The following is a 27,046-nucleotide window of genomic DNA, read 5'->3' as shown; positions in this document are numbered from 1 at the left end:
ATTAGTCAGCAGACTCCTTAGCAGCAGCAGCTGTACCTGATGCAGACTTTGTGTTTACTTGTGTAATTACGTTCAGTTTCTATGCTGCTATAAAACTCACTACCTTCTCATCAGCCGAGTTGCTCCCAACCCAAAGTGGAAACTGCATAGTGGGCTTCTTGGTAAGCATTTATTGGCCTTGTTTTTTAATCCTGTTAATCTTTGTTTTATAACTCCCCTCCAAACTTAGGCAAAACCTGTGCCACTCATTTAGCCAGAACTTGAGGTTTTTAAGAGACAGATGGTGTGTAGACTTAAGTATTTCCCTCTGCCAGTAGCTCGTTTTAGCTTTTTCACTTTAAATTAGATACCTCTCATCCATCTCTCTGTATTTGAAGTGCCTCGGAGTCAGCCAGGCAGAACTGCGTGCAGAGAGATCCTGTCACTGTTTATAGCTGCCTCTGTTTGTGTTTGCTCCCATCCCCATGCTGTTCTCCTCTCCTCATAAAAATATGAAGACTTTCCAGACCTTCAGGCAGACCCCATCCCGCTCCTTCCACTGTCTTGGACTGGAGCGCATCCTTGTAGCCCCACAGTTCTCATCAGTGTGGCAGTTGTTCCTCAAGAGTTCCAGGTCCCCTTCATTCCTGCTGTTGTGTAGGTGGGCACATGCAGTGCAGAGTCACACACTTGCTTTACCGTGTCTCTCGTCTGCCTGTTCCCTTCAGACTTACTGGAAGATGAGAGATGAACATGTCAGCATTGTTTCCTCATTGCACTGGAAACCAAAACGAAGACAGATCTCTCTCTCTCTCTTTCTCTCTCTCTCTCTCTCTCTCTCTCTCTCTCTCTCTCCCTCCCTCCCTCCCTCCCTCCCTCCCTCCCCCTCTTCCCCTCTCCCCCCTCTCTCCCTCCCTCCCTCCCTCCCTCCCCCTCTTCCCCTCTCCCCCCTCTCTCCCTCCCTCCCTCCCTCCCCCTCTTCCCCTCTCCCCCCTCTCCCCCTCTCCCCCTCTCCCCCCTCCCCCTCTCCCCCTCCCCCTCTCCCCCTCCCCCCTCCCTCTCTCTCTATGTGTGTGTGTCTGTCTGCCTGTCTCTCGTTTTCTTTTTTGAGATAGGGTCTTGTTCTGTAGATCAGGGTAGAACTTAGCAGAGTAGCTCAGGCTAGCCTCAAACTTGCAATGATCCTCCTGTCTCTGCATCTGAAGAACTAGAGTATAGGGATGTAGCACTAGACTTGGCTTTCTTATCACTTGTTACTAGTTCAAATGCAGCATCCCTGCAGGTGAGATGCAGAGGAAGAGAGAAGCAGCAGGAAGGCAGGCCTTATCTTCTGTAGGACCATGTTATTGTGATCATGCCCAGCCCAAAACTGAATCCTAAGGCTTTTGGAGTGGGCATGACTGAAGCATGGGACCATGCACAGAGTCTGGCACCTAATGGTTAACAATAAAATACCAAGCTCGTAGTGAGCGCTGTAAAGCTCTGCAGGCTCCATTCTAAGTCCCTGCAGCTGTGACTTTCCAAAATGAAATGCAGCCTGTGGACCTGTGAGCTAAAAGGAATTGCAATGAATAGACAGAAAACGCAGTTTAGTATCACCTGAACTCAGGACACTTAAATGTTGAATAATACCATACCTTAACTTTGTGGAGTTTTTATTATTATTATCTTTAATTCTTTTTTACAGTCCAGTCATTCTCCCCCTCCTGTTATGCCCTCCGACTGTTCCTCATCCCATCCTCCTTCCCCATCTCCAAGAGGATGTCCCCTCCCACACCCGCCAGGCCTTTGAGTTCCCTGGGGCCTCGAGTCTCTCAAGGGTTCGGTGCATCTTCTCCCACTGAGGCCGGACCAGGCAGTCCTCTGCTGTACATGTGTTGGCGGCCTCACACCAGCTAGTTTGTGCTGCTGGTTGGTGACTCAGTGTCTGAGAGATCTCGGGGGTCCAGGTTTGTTGAGACCACAGGGGTCCCCAACTCCAGAGCATTGGTTGGGTGTAAGTGTCTGCTTCTGTCTGTCAGCCTCTCGGAGGGTAGCCTTGCTCGTCTCCTGTCTGTAAGCACGCCAGAGCAGCAGTAATAGCATCAGGCCTTGAGGCCTCCCCCTGAACTGGATCCCAATTTTGAGTTACTCACTGGACCTCCTTTCCCTCGGTATCTTCTCAGTTTTTGTCCCTGGAGTTCTTTCAGACAGGAACAATCCTGGGTCAGAGTTTTTGACTGTGGGATGGCAACCCCACCCCTCCCTTGATGTTTCTACTGGAAGTGGGCTCTACAAGTTCCCTCTTCCCAGTGTTGGGCATTTCATCTAAGGTCCCTCCCTTTCAGTCTTGTGATTCTCTCACCTCCCAGGCCTCTGGTACATTCTGGAGGGTCCCCCCACCTCCTACCTCCCAAGGTTGCCTGTTTTCCTTCTTCCTGCCGGCCCTCAGGGCTTCAGTCCTGTTCACCCACCTGTTCACGTTCCTCTTTCCCCTGGCCCTCCCACTCCCCTCTCCCACCCAGTTCCCTTCCTCTCTGCCCTCTGCTTTCTTCTCCCTCCCAAGTGGGTTTGAAGCAACCTCACGTGGGCTCTTTGACTTGTTAACCTTCTTGACTTCTGTGAATGGTGTACTGAGTATTTTGTACATTTTTTTTTGTTAATATCCACTTATTACTGAGTATGTATCATTCATGTTTTTTTTGGGTCTGAGATATTTCACTCAGGATATTTTCTAGTTCCATCCATTTGCCTGCAAAAGTTATTATGTCCCCGTTCTTAATAGCTGAATAGTATTCCATTGGGTAAATGAACTACATTTTCTGTATCCATTCTTCCGTTGTGGGACACCTGGGTTGTTTCCAGCTTCTGGCTATCACAAATAAGACTGCTATGAACACAGTGGAGCACATGTCCTTGTGGCATGGTGGGACATCTTTTGGGTTATATGCCCAGGAGTGGTATAGCTGGATCTTCAGGAAGATCTGTTTCCAATTTTCCGATGTTTGTCTTGTACTTTAGCTCACGTTTGAGGGGAGGGTAGTGATCTCAGAAGAGTCTTTTTCAGATTCCCCAGGGAGTGCATGTCCTTTTGGGTGGAGGTAGTCAGGGAAAAGTGGTACAAGATCTGTTGCCATGTTAGTCGTGAAGCTGAACCCAAAGAGGAGGCAGAAACCTGCAGCCTCCGTCTTGGGCACACATGAACCCCATGTCTTTGGTTTATAAAGTACGAATCGTCCTTTTCTGAGCTGCCTTTTAATTGTGCCTTTTGTGGTTTTCAGCCCACCTTACTGGTAAACCTCAGACAGTTGGCATTTTATCCCTGTACTAGTTCCATAACGGTCCTCTGTAAGATCAGTACAGGCTCTTGAGCTCTGAGCGGCGCGGCAGGGGCAGCACATTGGCCAATCTAAATGAGATCATAATGCAACAGTGTCTTACTGAAACCATCTATAAATATCTCATAAAGCTTAGACTTTCCCCAAGACAGGAACATCACTTCTGAAAAGCTTTCATCTGTTACTCTAGAAAGAAGGGTAAAATATTTAGACATAACATGATTCTGTTTATTATAAACTGTGGTTTCCATGCTAGGTTACTTTAAATTTATTTAGGTGAACACCCTTTCTTCTATTCATACCTCTCAAATAAAGCCTTTATCGTTTATAATGTTGTTGTTCCCATTTTAGTAAATGAGATGGTTTATGAGCACCGCTCGTCAGTGAGACAGATGGTGTTCGGATTCCTTGGCACCTGGTGAACCGTGTACATTTAAATGACTCCTTTCTGTGTGCTCTCCTACAGCCGTTGTCTCGTTTTACCTTAGTGAGTTGATGCTTGGCTGTTAATCGAGTAGCTTTGTTCTTTTCCAAATTCTCACTCAAGATGGAGGCAAAGAAGTGTTATCAATGCACCAGATTCTTCTCTACCTGCTCCGGTGTAGCAAGGCTTTGGTACCCGAGGAGGAGATTGCGAATATGCTCCAATGGGAGGAGCTTGAGTGGCAGAAATACGCAGAGGAGTGCAAAGGCATGATAGTTACCAACCCTGGAACGGTGAGTTCTGCTGCCTGCACAACTTGGACTGGGAACGAGCCTCTTCTCCTTGTTTGTGTGTTCCACACGAACAGTAACAGTGTGTAACATGCTTTGAGTACTCTAGCTTCTTGTCCTTTGGGTAAGTTTCCTTTAAATACTTAGTGAATAAGAAAAATACTACAATTTGGGCATATTTTGTTCATCTACCTGAAGATGGATATACCTTTAAGACTTTTGATGTACATTGTAGGTTTCTCCCCAGGAGGATTGTGGGTTATATGACAATATATGATTCATTCTTGCGTACTAGCTTTAAAACAAGCCTTTGCCACTTTGGTAGTGCAGGAAATTAGTATTTTGCCTAGTTTGATATTTATTTTAGTATTTAGTGAAAACTTATATTTTAAATTGTTTTGCCAATTCTTATTTTTTGTAAATTGCCTGTTATTACTCATGATTTGATTTCATTCTACGCTACTTATTTATTTTTATTATTGATAATTTGTCATATAGATACTATTTTTTTAATCAGTACACATTCGAAACTGTGTTTCAAACTAGAAAGGTAAAATAAGTTTTTGCTACTATACCGTTAAATACCACAAAATTAATAAAGTTTCTTTAAAAATATAACAGCCCACTGTGTGGCAATGAATTGGTCCTTTGAAACAGATGCATATATTTTCATTTCTCCTGACCACTTTAGAGCTAAATCAGAGAGTGGGTGATGGTAGGAGACGTAATTTGTCGTGTTCTGTGGTGGTCTTTTGGGGAGCGTGTCACCCTGGGATTGCTTCCGTGGCATGCGTCAATTTTCCTGAAATCCTACAGTCAGTTAGAAGCTGTTGTGAGGAAGCTAAGAGTATTCCTGACAATTAATTCCATAAACTGCAGACAGACAGTGGGCCCAGGAAGTTAGTGTTTAAAAAGACTCAGGTGCTTCTAATTCTTTCTGGCTTGTTCTGATGCATCGGTGTGTGTCACTTACCTGTCACCCCGTCACCATGCAGCTGGTATATTGATGAGCCATAGCTTGCAGAGTTTGTCTGTGATGCCAGAGGCCTGTGACGACATTTAGTTAGCAGCCCACACAGTGAATCCTCCAGTTTTAGCAGAGATCAGTGTGCCATAAATGCTACAGTGGAAACTCACAGAAATGGAACTGGACTGAAGACCGGCCTAGCTGATGTGTATCTTTGAGATGGTGGACGGCTTGCTTTGTAGATAGTGAAGGGAACCAGACTCCAGGATCGAAGGCTTCTGTTGGCAAGCGATCAGAAATAGATTAGGAAAGTAAGTATGGGTGTTGAGCTTAGGGACGTGACGATGAAGTCAGTCATTTCTTACTATTTATGCAAAGATGGTTTATTGTCATAGACGCGGCTTGCATTCCGTACTCTTCAGACGTGTACATGCTTCAGGGCGCAGTAGGCATGACACCGCATTCTGTCCTGTACAGGACTCGTTTGAAAGATTGCCTAGTGGCAAGGACATTGGGAAATTTATTGAGTTTTCCCCGCCATTATGTTCACATTAAATACTTTCTTGCTGAAGACTTAAAATAATTAATGTTCCTCCCTGACAGTTTTGCCTCTGCCTGAGAACACTTGGGTCATTAGTGAGACGGCTTTAAATTCTTGCAGAGAGATGCAGTGATAGATTTGTAGCCTATGGCCGAAGTCTAGAATTTACTTCGTTTCCCCACCCCACCGTCCTCATAATTTAGAGATGATTTTTTAATTTTTAAAAATTAACTTTGGTATTTTGAGTCAAGGTTTTATGAGCCCAGGCTGGCCTTAAACTCTGGATTCGCCCACCTCTTTCCACTTCCCTGGGCTGGGATTAGATGCTGTGTTATTGCACATGGCCGCTGGGAGACTTGATGGTATCATGCTTTTGTGCGCAGGTTAGTCCTGAATGGCGAGGCTCAAGAGATCCTGAGTACTCACAGCCTCTGTAGACTGTAGTGATAAAAGTAGTAACATGATACAAAAATGACTCATCCCCATTCTTTATACAGTTTTTAAAAAAAAAAAAAAACAGCATGCCACCACCGTATGCTTAAACAAATCCTTTTTAGACCTAAATGACAAGTTTCTGCTGCTAATGGGCATTTATGTAATTTTATGTTTAGCTTACCTGTGATCACAGTTGTCTAATTTTTTTTTTAAGAACAAAGATAATTTTTTTTCAAGCTAGTGGTAAGATTTTTATTTTTAGATGACATCCACTTTAAAACATTTCATGACTTTTTTTTTAACAATGTGAATGAATTTATACAAATCTGTCCTCTTTGTCATTTAGTTGTAATTGTCAGCTGGTTGAGCAGGCTGAATTGGGGCAACTAGCCTATCTCCAATTCCAGGGAATGTGTGCACTTTGACCTCCAAGGGTATCAGGCATAGATATGGTACACATACATGCATGCATATGAAACACTCATATTCATAAAATAAATCTTAAAAAGAAAGAGAGAGAGTCAGCTATTTGTTGTATCACCATACCTTTTATTAATCTTAAGTGTAGAATTATGGAATATAAAGGTACAGTAAAATCTAGCGAAAAATTTAAATAGAACCATTAGTGTTAAATAGCAGTGTATTGGTCATTTGAATATGATGTTACAGCAGACAAAGCCTGCAGATTCCTTCTGTAATATGGAACCCATTCCCCCTGTAAGAGGTTAGGGGGTGTTATCTCTGACCAGGTGTTCTTTTAAAAGTTTAATTTTTAAAGGTATCTGTGTAGACTGCCAAAATAAAATGAAACAAAATCACTGTTTATTATGCCAAATGGCAAAGACTTTTTGCAGCGATGACATTACAGTTTTTATACAGTATAGGATTTTTATATACTAAAGGACTTTTCTGTTTGGAGGCAAAGCTTTCCTAAAAGAAAGGAAATCGGATGAATCACTTTCCTTAGGTTAACGTTGGTATCTCAGGACTTCTGATGGGAATAGATGATCCTGATGCTCTTTTCTCCCTAGAAACCAAGCTCTGTCCGCATTGATCAACTGGACCGTGAACAGTTCAACCCCGAAGTGATCACTTTTCCAATTATCGTTCACTTTGGGATACGCCCCGCACAGTTGAGTTATGCAGGAGACCCACAGTAAGATATTTCTTGGTGTTTGTCTTGGCCAATTTCACCTTCTACTAACAGCTGAATTAGCAGAGGATACCTTTAGTGGGCATCTTCCTTTTTACAAATTAACACTTGAAGCAAGCCATGTTTCCAAATGTACAAATTAGATTCTGTAGTTTGTGAAGAATGAGTTTCATTACCCATTAGGCTGCAATAAATTACCCAGTAGATTATCCCCAACAGTCTTGTCACCAAGAGTCCTGGATGGATTTAAACTTGAGGGAGCTCTTCTTTTACTTATTATTATAACGTCTGTTTGTTTCATTTTGTTTTCAATTTGCTCAGCACCTTGAATGGCAGATAGTACTGTTTTGGTTTCTAGCAAAACATGGGGGTATCTGGAAGATCCCATACAGAGTCCAGGGCTGTGTGGGATGTAGGAGCTGTGTATTCCTGCCCATTGCTTTGTAGATGTGAGCTTTTCTAACCAGCACATTAATATTTTTCTGGGAGAAGATGAGGATATGTGGGAGTGGAGATAGATAGGCCCTTTCAGGTGTGTTTGGATTTCCTACTTGTTAGACAAATAAACAATTTCCTGATTTAATTTAAAAAGAGAAGGCCATACTGGGAGCGAAGGGCATGGGAGATTTCGGTTCATAACTGCAGTTCTGCCTGTCGTATATTAGAAGAGGCTAAAGGGTTCTGTTCTTTTTTTTCCCCCTTTGGATAAAAGTATGAAGCAGTGAACCAGGCCCTGTGTAAGTACTTCTTTCTTTCCTCCCTTCTCTAAAACTGTTGACCAAGGAGAGAGGCTGAACAGAGGCTAGGAAAGGAGCGGTTTCAACATGACAGGAAGTCTTTAAATCCCTCCTTGTCAGAAGAATGTTAGTAGAATGTGACTAGGCACTCCTGGACTCTCAGGCAGGACTGTGGACTACTAAAGGGCTGTGTGGTCTCTGCATCCCCAGATGGCTTTAACAAACTGGTACACACCCTCTGACCTTGCCCCTCCAGCAGGCCATGGATATACCTCTGTGGCTTGAGTGTCAGTACTAATGGCTTCTCTGTTGGAGTGATCTTGAATCGACTATCTCTGTTTTAAAAACGAGATTTTTTTTTTATACAAAATATATATTTTAAATTTAGATAAAGACATCATGTGTAAAGAGGTAACATTGAGAAGTGGAACATGCTTTTGTTGGCTGAGTGGTTGTGTGAGTCTGCTCACAGTGGTTGTGTGAGTCTGCTCACAGTGGTTGTGTGAGTCTGCTCACAGTGGTTGTGTGAGTTTCCAGACACTCATCCATTCCTTTAGTTTGAACCTCATTTTTAATCCAAATATGCTATCAGTCACTTACTCCTCAGGCTGAGATGACTCTGGGTCATCCAGTTCCTGAACTCTTAAACCCTAGGTTTCTTTAGAATGAGCTTTTTCTGCCACTTAGGTATTTAAGAGAACGTATGTTTGAGCAGGCTTATTAGAATAATTGGTTTGATTTTTCACAGTAGATTTGCCTTCCTTTTGTCTAAGATAACTTTCTGACCTTTTCCTAGGTACCAAAAATTATGGAAAAGTTATGTGAAACTTCGCCACCTTCTAGCAAATAGTCCCAAAGTCAAACAGACTGACAAACAGAAGCTGGCTCAGAGGGAGGTAAGTATTGAACCCACCCCTTAGCAATTAATGGCGGTGCATGTTGGGTCTATTTTCATATTGTTGCATTTGTAGCTCTAGGATAAGATTTTAAATAATTAGGGCTACTTCTCTCTGTGTTTTAGTTTAGCAATTGCTTCTTAAACATCCTTTAGTAGTCAAGGGAAATTCTTTTTGCTTGACTTTCATACATGTCCGCAGTGTGTTTTCATCCCATCCACTTTAGTCTCTCCACTCAGCTGCTCCTAGATCCTTCACGCCGGCTCTTCCTTCTAACTTCATTCCCCTCCCCTGCCCCTGCCACCCACTGCTTGTTTTTAGCTACTGGGTTTGGTTGGTGTTGCTGGCATTTGTATGGGTGAAGGGATGTCCTTGGTAGGACAGTTATACCCTTAAAAGGCCAGTTTCCTGGTAAGTCACTGTCTTTAGGAATCAATATTTGTTGTTTGTTTTGGTACTGGTGACTGACCCAGAGACTTAGGCACTGACAGGCATGGTGAGCACTGTACTTCTGAGCGATACCTGCTTTTAAATACGCCTTCTATAGAGGTAGACAAAGCTCAAAGTTTGTAAATCAGCCTTTATCCCTAACCTTACATTGCATAACATGGGGTCATAGGTTTTTGGGTATGATGGCTGTAAAGAGACCATCCTCCCATGATTCTTTTAGTCTCACAGTGAACTTACTTTGTAAAGTTGACATCCTACATCCCAAACTCCTGACTGATGAGTAGGTTTATCCTCTGTATTCCAGGATTCTCTTTTAGTTTTCAGGTAAGAATAAATTTAACATCAACACAGACTTTTTCTTAGTGAGATTTTATTCTACTGCACAAGGCTAAGAAACTGGGAAGAGATATGGATTCTAGCTTTGTTACTCACTGTGACTTGAGCCGATCAGCACCTTTATAAAGGCTCTAAGGCTGAGAGGCTGGCTGCATGCCCCACAAGGCCGGAGCTGCTTGTATGCACTTCTGAACAATGGAGTGTGCCATTTGGTGGTTCCGTGCCATTGAATACCTATCTCCTGGTAGGTAGCTTCTAGTAGGAACTTGATGGTGGAGGTGATGGTAGTTACTCTTTTTGTTATGAATTCCTGGGACTTTATTGTATGCATCCAAATACAGTGTTTTTGTATGGGTGAATATATGAAGGATAGTAAAAAGGAAGACAAGATTTCTGATCGTGTCTCACGGGGAAGTCTGAGGTCCTTCTCTTTACCTTCCCCTGTCTCTCTGCCAGAGGAGTGTCACTTGATAGTTCAGGCTGCACTCTATAATTTGCTGTAAAACCTGTTGAGTTGTTGGTGCGCACCATTGTACCCTTCTTGGCTCCACCCCCACCCCACCCCCATCCCCACCCCCATCCCCACCCTCACTCCCGCTTTTACACTGTTCCCCTGCAGCAAGACTGTAAGGGCTTTACAGATTAGGCAACTTGTAGGATCATGTAGGTTTCAGCTTGATTGATTGTCTTCTCAAATGGAAATGCTTAATGTAAGAATAGATATAAATACACTTTTTACATGGTGATTTCAGAGTGGAAGCCATATATTCTCATTTTGAAAAAGCGTATTTTGTTCAAACATGCTGGCTTAGTAAGATTTAGTCTAGAATTTTTGTCATGTGGTTACTAGGATGATAAGGATTACTTTGTACCCAGAGCGTCTCACATCTTGGCCTTCACCTCAGGTTAAATATTGTCCTCCTGCCTAGAGCAGGTTTAGTGCCTGAATGTAAGGAAATATTGAGGGATTCTTCTCTTCTCATGCTTGATGCTTGGCTTAGAATTGCTTTGCTGATGCTGAGTTACTTACAGTGAGCTCTCTTCCAGGAAGCACTCCAGAAAATACGGCAGAAGAATACAATGCGGCGAGAAGTCACTGTGGAGCTGAGTAGCCAAGGATTCTGGAAAACCGGCATTCGTTCTGATGTCTGTCAGGTGATGACCCTCTCTGAAAACAGTCATGCCCGTGTATCTCTTCTTCACAGGCACTGGCAGTGAGCTTTTCTCTAATTGAGAAGTTTCTGTGGGTTATACTCTGATGTGAAATCAAACACCAAACACAGGGTTTATTTTTAGCTGTTTAGGTTTTGTCTTTATTTTCTATGTTGATGCTCTGTGTGTGTGTGTGTGTGTGTGTGTGTGTGTGTGTGTGTGTGTTTGTGTAGGAGCAGTTGGGAGGAGTGTAGTGGAATATTCAAGTCAGTCTCTTTGGATGAAGACAAGTCTGCCTTTAGCTGTCTCTTCCCATCACGTGCATGTGAGAAAGGTCGGCAGCCATACGGACAGTCACCAGAAGTATTCGAACTTTCTGGACCTATGACCCGAACGTGTTGCAGAGAACTGAAGGCAGTAATAAGCACAGCGTGCATTTCTATGTGGCAGTGACAGTGCCTTGGGTAAATGTAAGAGAAACATTTCTGCCTCTGTCAATGACTCATTCATAAGCACTGTTATCTGTCTTGTAGTTAAATTTACGTCAGACTTGATGTCACACCACGGCGGCATGATCTGTAGCCTTTTACTTGATTCTTTGTCATGGTTGGTATTGGTTCAAGTAGGTGAGAAGTGAAGGCACCAAAGACATAGACTGGGCAGGTAGGACAGCTTGCTCCATTCAGCCTTTTACAAAAACAAAACAAAACAAAACAAAACCCCGAGCTTCCACACGTCTGTAATGGGAGCATGCAGGCCATGCACGTGTAGGTATGCATTTCATTGTAATGAATTTAAAAATTCATGTTGCCGTTTAACTGAACAGTGGTCTATATACAAACTATTGAAAATGTTGTTAAAAAATTAATGTTCTGAGTAGTAGACAAAACTAATTTTGCATTACGATGAGCTGCTATTGATGGAGAGTTGTGGATAGTTGGGGGATAGTCAGCTGCTGCCTCGGTGTTCTTCCGGTTGACCAGCTTCCTCTCTTGGATTCCATGTGGTGCACCTCGGTGGCCAGCATGACAATATCTGACTGTCAGTTCTTTAAAACATGATTATTTAACTGCTTTGATTCTCCTTCAGACTGTTTAAAGTCATCACATAATTTTTCTGGCTGGTAGTATTTCTCCAGAACCAAACATAATGCTGTAAGACGCTGTCATAGATAATGAACAGACTGGTGAGCGGGCTACTAAAATAATGTTGGTCTCAGTGACAAGGCACAGTTTATTACTAAGAATCTCGAACCTTTGGGTTTGGGCGTCACAGCGTAGTGGTCGAATGCCTGCTGAGCTTTCATGCGATGATCCCGCCTTTATCTCCAGCCCACGGGGGAGTGTGGAGGTTACTCAGACCGGGAAGAGATGTCTGTGACCTTCAGTTTGAGTGTCTTTTTAAAAACACATAATTTTTTTATGAGTGGGAGTGCTCTGTCTGTGTATATGCGTGTGTGATGCTCTTGGTGGTCAGAAAAAGAATCCCTGCAAGTGGAGTTACAGATGGTTTTGAGCTCACATGTGTGTGCTGGAGACTAAACTCAGCTCCTCTGCAAGAACAAGTGTTCCTAACTGATGAGATCTCTCCAGCTCCAGATCCAGCGGTGCTTTTTTTTTTTTGTTTGTTTGTTTTTTAAAAAAAATTTAAAGTCTATTTTTCAACAGAGCTTTTGGAGAGCCCTTGTGTGTGCAAGATACAAAATGGCGGCGTGGCGGATGGGTGGTGGGCGACGGGTGAGGGAAGCGGGTCCTGTTTGGCTCGGTTTCTCACCCTTAGTTGGTTTTCCTGAGCACAATGTTGTTTTAAAGCACTGAGCCCTGCCTTAATAAAAGGAAAAGTCACTATCGGACATAGTCCCCACCCCGCTTGGTCTTACAGCCTTCCCTCTTCCGAGTCTCACTGACATAGGTCCTCTGTGTCAGTCATTACTTTTATTTACGTTGTGGGACTGGGCTTCTCACATCTTCCTGCTACAACTGACCGAGTACTGGGATCACAGTTGTGCCTCGGCTCCCAGCTGGGGTGTTAGTCCACCTTCCAGCTGGGGTGTTAGTCCTCCGTTTTGCACCCTGCATCATGTCTGCCCACTGAGTCAGTTTGTGTCTGTGCTCTTTGGCGGTTCATCTCTTTAGATCTGCTTTTCTACTAATGATTTTCATTTCTATAAAGCTTAGTTGTCATTTTCATTTATAGCTCTCACTTTCTTATATATATTTTTTTATAATATTTACACCTTTCTATTGGCATCTTTAGATGAGACTTAATGATTGTTCTCTGTAGCTCTGTAAGTTTTTTAAGTTGATTAAATTATTAAGCCAGCCAAGTGAAATACTTCCTTGTCTGTCCTGGAAGGCAGTAGAAGCCAGGGCAGATGTGGTTCTTGAACTTCCATCTTGCAGAACGTCACAGCCTTGTGCTGGGCTCTGCCGCTGTACACTGGGCCTTCTCTTTCCCGGACCCAGTGTTGTCCAGCCCCTCATGTCTCCTACTCCAGTGCTCCCTCCAGAAGCAGGAGGATCTGGTTTTACTCTTTCTTACGCCCAGTTACTCACCCTTTTCTCTCAGGTAGATCCTGACACCACCATCGGTCTTTGTCTTCACATACTGCTCTTGTTCAGGGATGTTTGGTTTTGCTAGTCTTTTTTTTTTTTTTTTTTAAACCTTTATATTTTCTTTTTGAAACTTTTATGCATGTGTTTAGCGTTTCATGATCACATCAATCCCTGACTCCATCCCTCGGGTCCCACCCCCAGCCTCTTTTCTAGCACCTTCCTAACTTTACGTCGTGTTTTCCTTTCTTTTCTTTCTCTTCTTTCTCTCTCTCTCTCTCTCTCTCTCTCTCTCTTGTAATAGTGGAGTAAGTTCAGTTAGTGTAGTGTGTGTGTAGAACCATCTTCCTAGGGCATTAGGCCACTGGCAGTGTCTTAGCCCATCCCCCACCCCACCCTCACCCCCTTTCAAGAGAAGAAGTGATTTTTCTTCAACATCCACTGACTGCCTTCAGCTCATCATCTGGGTGTGGGGACTATCAGGAGCTTGATTTTTATGAATCACTTGAAATTTGAAAACTGTACATCACTGTTTTCTTACAGGATTTCAAAGGGGCTCTCTCCCTCTCTCTCTCTCTCTCAAATAAATACGCACTCATCATGCATGTAAAATGCTTAATAATTGTATTTTAACACTGAGCTGTCCATGTGAGCTCTCTTGAGCTTCATGAAGTTTAAGTGGCTGGAAATGGTGTTTCTATTAGCTGCATGCTTTGTGAGTAAGCTGTCATATTTTTAAAATATTGTATTTAGAAAAATAAAATTGACAAAGTGCCGGTAATGTGTATAATAATAGTGTGTCTCTTGGAACCCTGTGGTGCAAAAACTGTGTATTCATCTTTTTTTTTTTTTTCATCTTCCACAGATACAGGGAGGCCTTGTACTTGTAGGTGCTCAGTAGATAGGTACCGTACTGCATTGCCCGGGCGAGAGAGGCTTTTTGTTGGTTAGGTCCTATTTTTCGGAACTAATTGTTTCTTTTTAAGTTAATAAGATAAGACTGATTTCTGTAGCTTCAAGTAGACCCATTTTCATGTATATTTTTAATAATGCGAGCTTAAAATACTTCAGAGATCAAAATGAAAAGCGTATGTCAGTCATCCTGTGAGCGGTGCCCACCCTCCAGCTACTGATGAATAAGAATGATTCCTTCATTCTCTCGCGTTCCAGGGAAACATTATTAAAGAAAAGAAAAAGATACGCCTTTCATGAAACCATCTCCCAATAAGGAATCTTTAGCAAGATGAAAAGTGATTGAAGCAAAGGCTTAAGTTCCCAGTCCTCAGCTGCCATGGCTGTATTAGTGGCTTTATATAGGTTCTCTCTGAATGTCTGATCAGTAAATGTTAAGATCCAGTGTAGCGACTGTGCACCATGTGACTGAGATAGTCTCGAAGGATAACAATGCAGCTTGGTTTATGCACACATTAAAATTGCATACAGACTTTGCATATATAGAAGTTTTTTCTGGAGAAAGTTTTTTTTTTTATTTATTTATTTGAGGATCAAAAATATCTTGATCCTAAAGTGTACAAATGTGTTTTAGTTTATTCCTTTGGAATTAGAGACAGGGAGTCCTGGAAGGCCTACTTGAGGCTCTTCTGTTGAGTATTCATAGACCCCGAGCTATTCCGTAGGGGATGCCCATGGTCCCAGCACGTAGAAGCCTGAGGCAGGAGGATTGTGAATCTAAGGCCATCGTTCTCTATAGAAAATTCCAGGTTAGCTTTAGGTATATAGCAAATTCTTGGATTTAAAAAATAAGTTAGTAAGTAAATAAATGCAAGCTGGAGACATGGTCTTAGTGGTTAAAATAGTCTACAAGTGTAAGGACCAGAGTTCAGGTCCCCAGCACCCATGTAAAAGCTGAATGGGGTAACATATTCCTGTAACCCCAGGAGACAGATGGGAGACCAGCAGATGCTTGGGATTTACTGGCCTGGTGGTCTGCCAAAGCAGTGAACTCTGGGTTCTGTGAGAAACCTGTCGGAAAGTGAAGAGAGCGACAAATGGACCTTGGGCCATCACATATGCACATATACTGAGTGCACTTATACACATGCACACGCATGTGCATATGCGCACGCACGAACGCACACAAAAAGGGAGGAAAAATAATTGTTTCTTTCCCTTACATGTTATTCATTTAACTATCCCTGGGCTTAGCTACAGTTTATATCCTCATTTTAGAGGTGAGGAAAATGCAGAATAAAACAACCTCAAGTCAAACAGTGAGTGGGTGAGGGGTAAAACAAGATCCAGGCACTCTGGGTCCAGAGACGTAGGAACTGTAGTATAGTGCTCCTGACAGACGGTTCTGCAAGCTGCCACATAGCCAGTAAACTGCTTCAGGACTTTATGAGATGGAATTTCGGGTGAGAAAATAGTTCTTACTTGTCTAAGAATAAACAGTGGTTTTATGAATTTTTATAGAGTTAAACATACTGCATTTTCCCCCCAGCATGCAATGATGCTGCCTGTTCTGACCCATCACATCCGATACCATCAATGCTTAATGCATTTGGACAAGTTGATAGGATATACTTTCCAAGACCGCTGTCTGCTCCAGGTAAGAAGTGCTCTTACAGATCTCCTCTGAGTTCACGCAGTGAGGCTCCCAGAGCTCACCCTGCACAGTATAAATGGTATACTGGGTTCTCTTTAGAGAAAGCACCAACCCTCCCGGCTCTCCCCTCTGCCTCGGCTGCTTTCAGGCCCTCTGTCGTATATTTATTTGAGGCTGTAGACTGATGCTACAATGTGTCTGTCAAGGGTCAGTACCCCTTTCAGCATTCCCTTGTTTATGGCTCTTCTTTCTACAGTCCAGGATTGTAATCCTCCCTGAAAGAAAGGGGTGGGGTTTTCAGATTGTTTTAGAAAAATCTTGCAGCCCAGTTCTGCAGATTTGATTCTGAAGGAGGAGCCGTAATGTTTGCTTGACATGTTTTGTATGGAGTATTATGAGTCTATGTGCTGAGTTTTCAAGCTGCGCTTGTTTCATTACATCTGCAGCTGGCCATGACGCATCCGAGCCATCATTTAAACTTTGGAATGAACCCTGACCATGCCAGGAATTCCTTGTCCAACTGTGGGATTCGACAGCCCAAATATGGAGACAGAAAAGTTCATCACATGCACATGCGTAAAAAAGGTTTGTTTGGGCGACTGTAAGACGCCACTGTCTACTCTGTGCTGCTTCCTGAGACTCAGATCCAACCCCCTCCTTGGGCTGGTTCCCTGGTGGCTTCGTGAACCCCTCGCTCCAGTGCACCCCATGCATCCTGGGTAACATTCACTTTGGGCACGGACGCATATTTTAGACATTTTTATTCCTTCTATCACATATTTTAAATACTGAAAGGCAGATGTTAAACTTTTAAAAGTCAAATTGGGGTGAGAAGAATTCCTTTCTATATATCATAGGGTGTTCTAAAATAGTTCTTAAATTATTTATTTGTATGTTTGTGTTTTTTTTAAAAATAGGAATTAATACCCTAATAAACATCATGTCACGCCTTGGCCAAGATGATCCAACTCCTTCAAGGTAAATTTTTTTAAAAAGCAGATTTATGAGAAGTAGTGTATATATTTTGTAATTTACTCACTTCAAGTGTAAACTTCAAATGGTTGGAAGAATATAGTCATAAAATTCTTCAACTGTAGGTGTCTAATTTCAGGGCATTTCATATCAGAACTAGTACCCTATGCCCATGAATAGTCCTGGGAGCTCTCGCCCTCCACAGCCCTAAACAGACGTCACCTCTTCACTAACACCTTTCTGAATAGTCTGTGACCAGTGCTCCGCGCTCCGTGTCTTCTGCGCCTCATGTCTCTTGGCATAAGATTTGTGTGTAACAAATATTCTTTATTTCTTCTCTTGCTAAATAATATGCCATGGTGTGAAATCTAACACATTTTGTTTATTCACTCAGTGGTTGTTGGGCTTGTGGATGTATGCTTTGACTTTTACTGATACTTATCCAGGAATGGAAGTTTGAGGTCATGTGGTAACTTTTTTATCTTTTAAGAAACTTTTTTTTTTTTTAAACTCACAATAGCAGTGTATAAGTGTTCCTATGTATCTTAAAAAACATTTTAATTTGAAATTTTTGGGTGTGTGTATGCGTGTGTGTGTACATGTGTGTGTGTGCATGTGTGTATGTGTGCATGTGTGTGTGTGTGTAGTGTAGTATAGTGCATATACACATAGTGTGTGTGTGCATACCATCCTCGCTCGTATGTGCACTATGTACCTTATTGTCCTAAGATGGGCTCTCTAGCCAAACCAAAAGCGTGTCCTTTTGCTAGGCTGACTGACACGGGGCTCTAGGATCCGCCTGTGTCTGTCAGTACTGGAGGTGTATGCACAGCTGTGCTGACTTCTCACGTGGATGCTGGAGATCTGAGTTCAGGTCCTTGTGTTTTCACTACAATCTATGTTTCCCCTGAGCCATGGCCCCAGCCTTGTTCCTGGGTTTTTATGTAATTGTCTATAGTGCCGCAGCATCTGCTTCTTTCAGACCCTAGCCATCCTAGTTGGATGTAGTTTTTCATTATTTCCCTGATATGTCATGGTGTTTAGTACTGATGCATGTACTTACTGGTTGTTTTGGAAAATGTTAGTTCATATCTCTCTCACATCTTTAGTTTTTTTTTTTTATTAATGATTTAATACAACTCTTTTACATTCTAGATGAGACTTTTATTAAGTACATGATTTACAAAATCTTTCCTTGTTCTAAAGATTGCCTTTTAATCTCCTGATGTCCTTTGAGACAAACATATCTTAATGCATTTTGATTTATTAGTTTTATTGATTGTAACTCTGGGGTTATGCCAAGAAAACCATTCCTAAGTGTAAAATTTTGGTGTGTGTGAGTGGTGGTAGTAGCAGCAGCAGCAGTATAGTGTATGTACGAATACTGTGTGTGTATGTACTTCTGTTTTCTTTCGTGGTTTTTACATTTTTACATAATTTGTGTGAGTTTTTTAATCCATTCTGAGTCATTGTGGATGCAGTGTGATGTAGAGCCCGCCCACTGTATTCTTTCGTGGCGTCTAGTTGTTTCAACAGCGTTTGTTGACGAGTCCCCTGATGCCCTGTTAAGGATATGAGTACTTGTTTTAAAGGCTCACTTCTTCTGTGGATGTGGGTCTGCCCTCTGCCAGTGCCACACTGTCTTGATTGATAGCATCGGAGGAACTTTTGAGATACTGGTCGATAGTTTTTTTTCTTTCCCCATGATATTTTTATTTATTTGACTTATTGTGACAATATTAGCCATTGGTTGATTTTTTTTTCTTATTTCTTGATTTCACAGAAGATATCTATCTTAGGGTTTCATTTCTAAAAGAAACCGTGACCAAGGCAACTCTTATAAAGACAACATTTAGCTGGGGCTGGCTTACAGGTTCAGAGGTTCAGTCTATCATCAAGGTGGGAGAATGGCTACATCCAGGCAGGTATGGGGATGGAGAAGCTGAGAGTTCCACCTCTTGTTTTGAAGGTAGCTGGAAGACTGGCTTGCAGGCAGCTAGGAAGAGGGTCTTAAAGCCCACGCCCACAGTGACACATTTCCTCCAATAAGGCCACACCTCCAAATAGTGCCACTCCCTGGGCCAAGCATATTCAAACACCACAATACCTTTATTAACATCTTCATCTTTGTTTGGCTTTAAGTCCTTTCTAGGAAGGAAGTGGGCTGGATCTGTATGAGATCTACATCATGTTTTGGCTGCAGTGTGAAATGTCCCTCATAGGTTTGTGTGTTTATGCAGTTGGTCCCCAGCTGGTGGCACTGTTGGGAAAGTTGTGGAACCTTTAAGAAGTGACACTTTACTGGAGCAAATGGGACACTAAGTAGGCCTTATAGCCCACTTCTTGTCCATCTCTGATGGAGACACAGTGTGACTGGCTATCACACTCCTGATAGCACGCCTTCTACACAGTGATGTACTGGATCTGTTCTTAAACTGTAAGCTACAGCAGCCCCTCCTCTGAGGTGGCTTCTTGCCAGGTATATGGTGCATACCCCTGTAAACTGAATAAATAGAACTGCATGTCTCATTGGCCAGTGGGACACTGAGGTTGCTAGCAGGAGAGTTATTGGTGTGTAAAGTAGAGCAGACTGTATTTTAAAAGTCATTTGAGGAGATTGCTCGAGGGGCCTTCCTTTTAAAATGGGAGGTGGCCATGTGCACTAGTGTTGGCTGTCACTCCCTCTGACCAGGTTCAGGTTCAGGAGGGAGAGGCGAGCCAAGGTGGTTGCTTCAGAGGTTGCCTTCCTCCACAGCTTCCCTTTCTGTCTGTCTTCATAGAGCTTGGTGATGCTTTATCTGAAATGCTTGGGACCAGAAATATTTAAGAACATTTCAGAGTTTGAATTTGTTAAACATTTGGAATACCGCATTGACTTTACCACTTTGAGCAGTTCTAATCCAAAAGTGTAAATGTTCCAAAATCAGAAAAATTTTAAGAGCACTGAAACGATTGCTTGAAAAGTTTTGTGTTCTCTTTTTACCTCTGATGCTGTGATTAAAATAAATAAAATAATGAAAACAGTCTGACCAAAAGCAATTTAGGGGAGGATGGGATTAGTTTCAGCTTACAAGTTATAGTCCATTATTGAAGGATGTTGGGGCAGGAGTCTAGCAGGAACTTGAAGTAGAGAACAGTGCTTGTTGGCTCACTCACACACTGGTTCATGTTTAGTTAGCTTTCTTACACAGCTCAGAACCATCTGCCCATCTGTACGTGGGCTAGGCCCGCTCACATGAGTTAACAGTCAAGACATTCCTTCATAGACATGGTCGTAGGTTGATCCAATCTGGGCAGTCCCTCAGCTGAGACTTCCTTGGTGGCGGCTCGGCCATGTCACATTGACAGTTCAAGCTCACTAGGACTGTTGAGATTGGGAATCTTGACGTTGGATTTGTAATTTAGAAGCTTGCCCTGTCTGCCAGTTCTCCTTTTGGCTTGACTCCGATTTCTTTCTTTTGAGGTTGGCTTAGCTCCACCATGTTTTTCCTCTTCAATGCGTCTTTTGATGGCGTTCATTGTTTAGACTACAGGAGGACTCTTCCTCTTCCTCCTTCCTTTTCTTCCTCTAATCACAGTCCTTCTCCCCCTCCCCTTTCTCCTCTTCTTCTTTCTCTTCCTCTCCCTCTAAAAGCTGGGCAGTGGTGGCACGTGCCTTTAATCCCAGCCCTTGGGAGGCAGACCCAGGCTGATCTGTGAGTTCAAGGCCAGCCTGGTCTATAGAGTGAGGTCTAGGACATCCATGGCTAGGAGAAGACACCCTGTCTTAACAAACAAACAAACAAACAAACAGGAGATAAAAAAAAAAGCAGTTTAGAGCTTTAAAATTTTAGTTTGAAATATTGTATATGTCTGACTGTGGCGAGATCAGATTTCAGAGTCTGAGATTATAGAAGAACTATTTCAAAGGTACCCAGTCACACCCTGGGAGATAAAATGGCCCTGATTCTGTTTTACCTTGCTATGTCATAGACTCCAGATGACTAGGTTTTTTATTTTTATACTTCTATTACATTTTCATTTAGGGGCATGGGCACACAGTGTACTGCATGTGGGCATTAGAGGGCAACCAGAGGGGAGTGGGTTCTTGCCTTCCACCATGTGGGTCCAGGGATCCAATTCAAGGTTGACAGCCAGTGAGTGCCTTTTCTTGCTGAGCCATCCTACTGGCCTGAGATGACCACTTGTGGCTCCGTTTGCTGGTGATTTTTATTTTATGTGTGTGGGTGTTTTGCCTGAAAGTGTGTCTGTGCACCATGTGCATGGCTGGTCCCCATGGAGGCCAGAAGAGTGTCAAGTCTCCTGAAACTAGAGTTACACACTAGATGTGGTGAGCCAGCATTTGGGTGCTGAAATTGAACCCAGGTCCTCTGAAAGAACATCCAGTGCTGTTAGCCACTAGGCCATCTCTCTACTCCTGATGACCAATTCTTAAAACAAGGAACCCTGCACGGTTCATACCCACCACATTGTCTGTATATAAAGTACATCTTTTGATGGTGTTCATTGTTCAGACTACAGTCGTGTACTCTTCCTTTTCCTCCTCCCTGTTCCTCCTCCTCCTCACACTTCTCCTCTTCCCCCTCTTCCTCTTCCTCCTTTTCCTTTAAAATAGATTTGGTGTGGATGCAGCTGGGGTAGTGTATTCCTAGCATTCATAACACGCTGGATTCCATTTCTAGAGTGTGTAGGAGTAAGAGTTTGAATGTGTGGGACTGTGAACAAGGGGGGAGGGGAAAAGGATAGAAAAGGAGAGAGAGGCGGGGTAGGTAGAGCAAAAAGATTAAAATCTTCAAATTGTGCCATTTCTGAGTTTACTGTTTTGCAGCTTCAGAGTAGACACTAAGCAGGTAAGATCTAGAATGGAGGCAGCAAAGGCAGTTAGATCTAAGATCTAAGATGGCAGAGTGCAGTAGCCGCTCGAGGAAGCAGGCAGAATGCCATCAGGCTACCACAGACAGAACTAATAGCTTCTCTTACTCTCTGACTTCTGCTGTGGATTTGTGGGCTTCGTGGATGTAGAGTTGACCTCAAGTGTCTGATCCGAAAGAGCCCCTGGCCTTGCTGCAGGGTCTGCTTCGTGACTGCTGCCAGTGCCTCTGAATTGTGCAGCTACAGAAGCCAGACTTAAGACGCTTCGTACAAATTTAATTCAGCAGACGTTCATCCAGAGCCTTTTAGTCTGAGGCAGTTTGCAGGTATTTTAGGGGATCCAAAGCCAAGTTCCACAAAACCCCCCAGTCCTCAGGAGGCATGATTGCCTGGGGTAGGATGAGAGTGTTAGAAACCTGAATTACATAGGAGAGGCTCTGATAAGTGCTTTAGTGAAGATCAAAAGTGAACGTTGCAATCCACTGCCACCGGCTCAGCATAGGCCAGGCAGTTGTTCTGGGATTATAGGTCAGTTTTGTACAGTGCACTTGAATAATTGAGTTGACTTTAAACTATTTGCCCTCTCCTTTGTTTGTTTCTTAGTTGCTGTCAGAAATGGGTTATGGTTGTCTCTGCTGCTTGGAAGTGTCTGCTTATCTTTGAAGATAAGATAAGCACACTCCCCAAGAGTAAGAATTGGTGGTTAGATCTCAAACAAGAGATTGGGTGGAGAATATTTCTAGTGCTGATCAATGGGAAAAGAAGGGACCAAGCCAGCACGTTGGTCCACTGAGTTCTTCTCAGACTGCTTCTGGTGACCCCCCTGTGCCCACCCTGCAGTGCCATGGCTGGTCACATTCTGCCTGTTTGCCCTGTAGCTGCTGTTGTGTTAGACATCTTACTACCCCTGGGCCTCACTTTTCAGTCTTAGTTATTGTCTGTTCCAAAGACAACTGAGCAAAGGCTGAGCTGTCACCTGCCAGCTGTTGCTCACGTGACCTGGCCCTGGACTATGGCCTGTCTTCCTCACGTGTCGAGCCCCAGACTTTCTGAGTTGTCAGGCATTCTTCTCACAAGCCGGTCAGTCATCATTTTACATTGGCTTCTGGAGTGCTCAGATGGCCTTGTGCAGTCCTGCTGGTGTTGAGTCCGTGATACATGTCTTGTTCTTTTGTGCATTCTGATCATGCGGCAGAGCTAATTTTCTTTATCAGACAGTGAGGGTTTCAAAGTCTGTGTTCCTGCTCTTTTTCATCCTGTAACCAGTTCCTTTCGCAGAGACGACACTTCAGTAAATAAGTATTAAAAGAAAAAAAATGTGACTGTTCACAATAGTTGCTGTTTGTGTGTGTGTGGTGTATGTGTAGGTGTGTGTACAGATGCACATGCCTTTGTGTGTGTGTGGTATATGTGTAAGTGTGTGTGTGTGTGTGCAGACACACATGCCTTTGTGTGTATATGTGGTATACCAGTCACTGCTTGAGACTGTGCGAAAAATGTGTATTCACCCTTTGATTTGGCCTCTGCCATGATGGCTGTGCACGGAATCAGTGGCACCTTAGGCTGTTTGCTGGTATAGCGGAATTACATATTTTATGAGGTACATTGAAATTTCTTAGACAATATTTGAGATGTAAATGTGACAGACAGTCTCAGTCTCGCAACGCCTGTTATGTCAGTTCTCATGACAGTGTTTACTGCTCAGTGGCCCTCCTACCCTGGATCTTGCTTTATTGGTAAAGAAGATGCTTAAAGCAGAAACAGTGAAAGGGGCAGGAGGTTTGCTGCTGCTGTGAGCATGAGTAGTTTACTCTCAGCCTTGGTTGCTTGTTAGACTGCTGTGACAGAACACTGTGACCAAGGCAACTTGTAAAAGACAGCGTTCGATTTGAGGCTCACCATTCTAAGGGGGCAGGGGGCCCGTGGCCATCTCGGTGGGAGCAAGGCAGCCAGAGTGCATGGTGCTGGAGTAGTGTCAGAGAGAACTCACTGAGCATGGTGTGGGCCTTTGAAACCGTAACGCCCACCCTCAGTGACATGTCCTCCAATAAGGCCATGCCTCCTAATCCTTCCCAAATAGTTCCATGGGCTGGGGACCAAGTGTTCAAATCTGTGAGCCTTTGGGGACTGTTCTCATGCAAACGACCACTCTTAGTCCATTTTGTAGATCAACTGTTGGGTTAGGAACTGACCAGCATAATAGTAGTTAGGGTGGAATTCAGATCCCATTTTGAGGTTCATGACTTATCACTAGAGTTTAGTCATGCTGTAGAAATTAAAAAAAACAAAGCCATATATGGGTAATTTTTTTATTGGATATTATATTAACATTTCAGATTTTATGTTCTTACCCCATTCCCCCCACCACCCAGGAACCTCCTATCCCATCCCCCCTCCCCCCTGCTTCTATGAGGATGTGCCCCCACCTACCTACTCCTCCCACCTCCCCACCCTCGAATTCCCCCCCACTTGGTGTTCAGCCTTCATGGGACAAAGGATCTCTTTTCCCACCTATGCCCAACAAGGCCATCCTCCCCTACATATACATATGGAGTCATGGGTCCTTCCCTATGTGCTCCCAGGCTGGTGGTTTAGACCCTGGGGAGCTCTGGTTGGTTGGTATTGTTGCTCTCCTCATGGGGCCACCAACTCTTTCAGCTCCTTCAGTCTTCTCTCTAAGTTTTCCATTGGGAAACCCTTGATCAGATCAGTGGTTAGCTGTGAGCATCTGCCCCTGAATGTGTCAGACTCTGGCAGACCTCTAAGGAGACAGCTATATCAGGTTCTTGTCAGCATGTACTTCCAGCCATCCACATCAGTGTCTAGCTTAGGTGACTGTGCATGGGATGGATACCCAGGTGGAATGGTCTCCAGACGGCTCCTTCAGTTTCTGTCCCACACTTTGTCTCCATATTTGCTCCCTTGAGTATTTTGTTACTCCTTCTAAGTAGGACTGAGGCATCCACACTTGGTCTTCCTTCTTCATGAGCTTCATGTGGTCCTTTAGTTGAATCTTGGCTATTTCAAGCTTTTGGGCTAATATCCACTTATCAGTGAGTAAATGCCATGTGTGTTCTTTTGTGATTGGGTTACCTCACTCAGAATGATATTTTCTAGTTCCATCCATTTACCTAAGAATTTCTTGAATTCATTATTTTTAATAGCTGAGTAATTCTCCATTGTGTAAATGTACCATATTTTTTTTTTTTTTTTTTGTATCCATTCCTCTGTTGAAGAACATCTGGGTTCTGGGTAATTTTTTTTTTAAATGAATATTACATTTACTATTGAGTAAGCTGTTTTAGTACTGTGATCTTGGATTTTAACAAATTTAACTGTTCAATTTCTGGTAATTAAAATACTAGACATAGTCTCTGTCCCTGTGAAAGTTCATAAAAGAAATTAAGGTAAATTTATGGTAGTTAGACCTCATTTAAAATCATTTGACTTAAAGTAGCTCCTGTCCTTTGACTAGGAGTCTTGTTATTCTTTAATAAAGCCTACATTTCAGATATAGCTTGTCTTCTCACACCAACCCCCAAACTCCTAACAGAGTTTTATGTTTCACATTATATAGATTTTGCTCTATTATACTTTGAATTGTTAGAAAAAAATTCTCTATCAAAGAAAATGGACTTTTATTTTCATGGCTTAGAATAGCATAATGTAACTTATTTTCTTTAAGAAAATTTACTATTTGTGTGTGTGTGTGTGTGTGTGTGTGTGTGTGTGTGTGTGAAAAGAGGCATACATAGGGCAGATAGAGAGACAGACAAGGTATTCTGTAACTCAGGATGTGTGTGTGTGTGTGTGTGTGTGTGTGTGTGTGTGAAAAGAGGCATACATAGGGCAGATAGAGAGACAGACAAGGTATTCTGTAACTCAGGATGGCCATAAACTTCCAGGCATTCTACATGCCTCAGTCCCTGAGAGCTAGGATTACGAGTGTGAGCCTTTGTACCTGACAGTTCTATTTCTTAGAACAACAGCTGAGTAACTTAATACACACACACACACACATACACACACACACACACACACACACACACACACACTCACTCACACACACCAAGAGGACTATAAGGTTGTCTCATTCTACATTTAAATAGTGTCTTTATTTCTTGATGCTTTCGGTAAGAGTCATTAGCAGACACTTTTGGAAGTCAGTGGTTTTTGTTTTTGAGACAGTCTTGTTTTGTAGCGAGTGCTGCCCTAAACTAAGTAGTCCAGGCTAGCCTCAACTCGGAATCTTTCTGCCTCAGTCTCTTGAGTGTGGGATTATAGACATGCACCACTATGCTTGACTCAATTAAAAAACAAAATGTAATCCTCCTATTCACCTTGGCTAATGGAGTAGCAAAAACAACAGCAACAAAACCCCAAGCATACTTTAAGATAGTGTACATTTGGTCAGAGTGAGAGATTGGTTCCTACTGCTTTGTCTGTGTAATATATGTACACATGGTCGGAACAGGAGGCCGTCGTCACACAGGTGGGAGATGATCCCACAGGGTACTGATGTGGCACGTACATTATTAGGCCTGTCTTAAAGGACTAGACACCAGGTTTGTATTTGTAGTACATACAACTATATTCTAAGAAATTAGTGAGATCAGGAATTTCTCAGCAAAGGCATACATATCTTTATTTTTCTTCCATTCCATTTTATTCCCCATTATTGACTACTAATTTTTTTCCTGAATACCATTTTCTTTTGAGGGAACAATACTGAGGATTGAACCTAGGGGATGTGCAGGGCAGGGGCTTTACTGCTTAGCTACAACCCCAACTGAATACCTTTTTAACATAAATATAAGTCATCAACTGGGATGAGTTTTTAGGGTGACTTCTTCATAGATGTTGCTTCATCATATAAACAGAGTGTGATCTGTGTACTGGGGAGGAGAGTGATCATGTCCATGAGGGGCGTCATCAAGCAGAGTTTCATGGATTTTCCTGAACCCTTGAGAGATAAAGTGGGTTTTCACTGTCACTGATTGTACAGGGGCAGAGTGGAAAGTTCTGGGGAGGGAGAAAGGCTGGCATTGAGAGAGCAGTGACTGACCGACCGTTCTGTACATTGCCCCTTTCTGAGGATATCTAGTGGTTTGGAGCAGAAGGCTGTCACACGGGTGGGAGAGGATAGCAGGGGCCATTGAATTGGCAGATACGTTAGAGCTGTCCTGAAGAACTAGATACCGGCTGAGTTTGGAGGTGAGGAGGTGAGATGCTGTCTGGGAACTCTTCGAGAATGCTCTCCCATCTCTGGTTCTCCTGCTCCATGGAGAGATAATCACCACAGTCAGTGTGATAGCTGACTTCTCTGGAAGCTTTTCAGTCTTGTTTCTAGAGAAAGAAAGCCTTAAACTTGAGCGTTGGAACCACATAGTACAAAGGGCTGCACCCC

General features: G+C 43.0%; 1 protein-coding gene across 3 annotated transcripts in view; it reads left to right on the top strand.

Moving 5' to 3' along the window:
* The window catches only part of Drosha (drosha ribonuclease III), a 111,505-nt gene that overhangs the window by 50,510 nt on the left and 33,949 nt on the right, over positions 1 to 27,046 (top strand). For all 3 annotated transcript variants that reach the window (XM_034523417.2, XM_034523418.2, XM_076916408.1), the window contains exons 16-22: positions 3,844 to 4,013; positions 6,985 to 7,109; positions 8,640 to 8,739; positions 10,573 to 10,680; positions 15,691 to 15,798; positions 16,242 to 16,380; positions 16,713 to 16,773. In XM_034523417.2, the coding sequence (XP_034379308.1) occupies positions 3,844 to 4,013; positions 6,985 to 7,109; positions 8,640 to 8,739; positions 10,573 to 10,680; positions 15,691 to 15,798; positions 16,242 to 16,380; positions 16,713 to 16,773 (811 nt within the window). The remainder of the gene's footprint in view (positions 1 to 3,843; positions 4,014 to 6,984; positions 7,110 to 8,639; positions 8,740 to 10,572; positions 10,681 to 15,690; positions 15,799 to 16,241; positions 16,381 to 16,712; positions 16,774 to 27,046) is intronic.

Source organism: Arvicanthis niloticus, chromosome 19 (assembly GCF_011762505.2).
Source record: "Arvicanthis niloticus isolate mArvNil1 chromosome 19, mArvNil1.pat.X, whole genome shotgun sequence".
NCBI classification, from domain to species: domain Eukaryota; kingdom Metazoa; phylum Chordata; class Mammalia; order Rodentia; family Muridae; genus Arvicanthis; species Arvicanthis niloticus.
The sequence above is the reverse complement of the archived record's forward strand: the minus strand, read 5'-3'. Positions and strand labels throughout refer to the sequence as shown.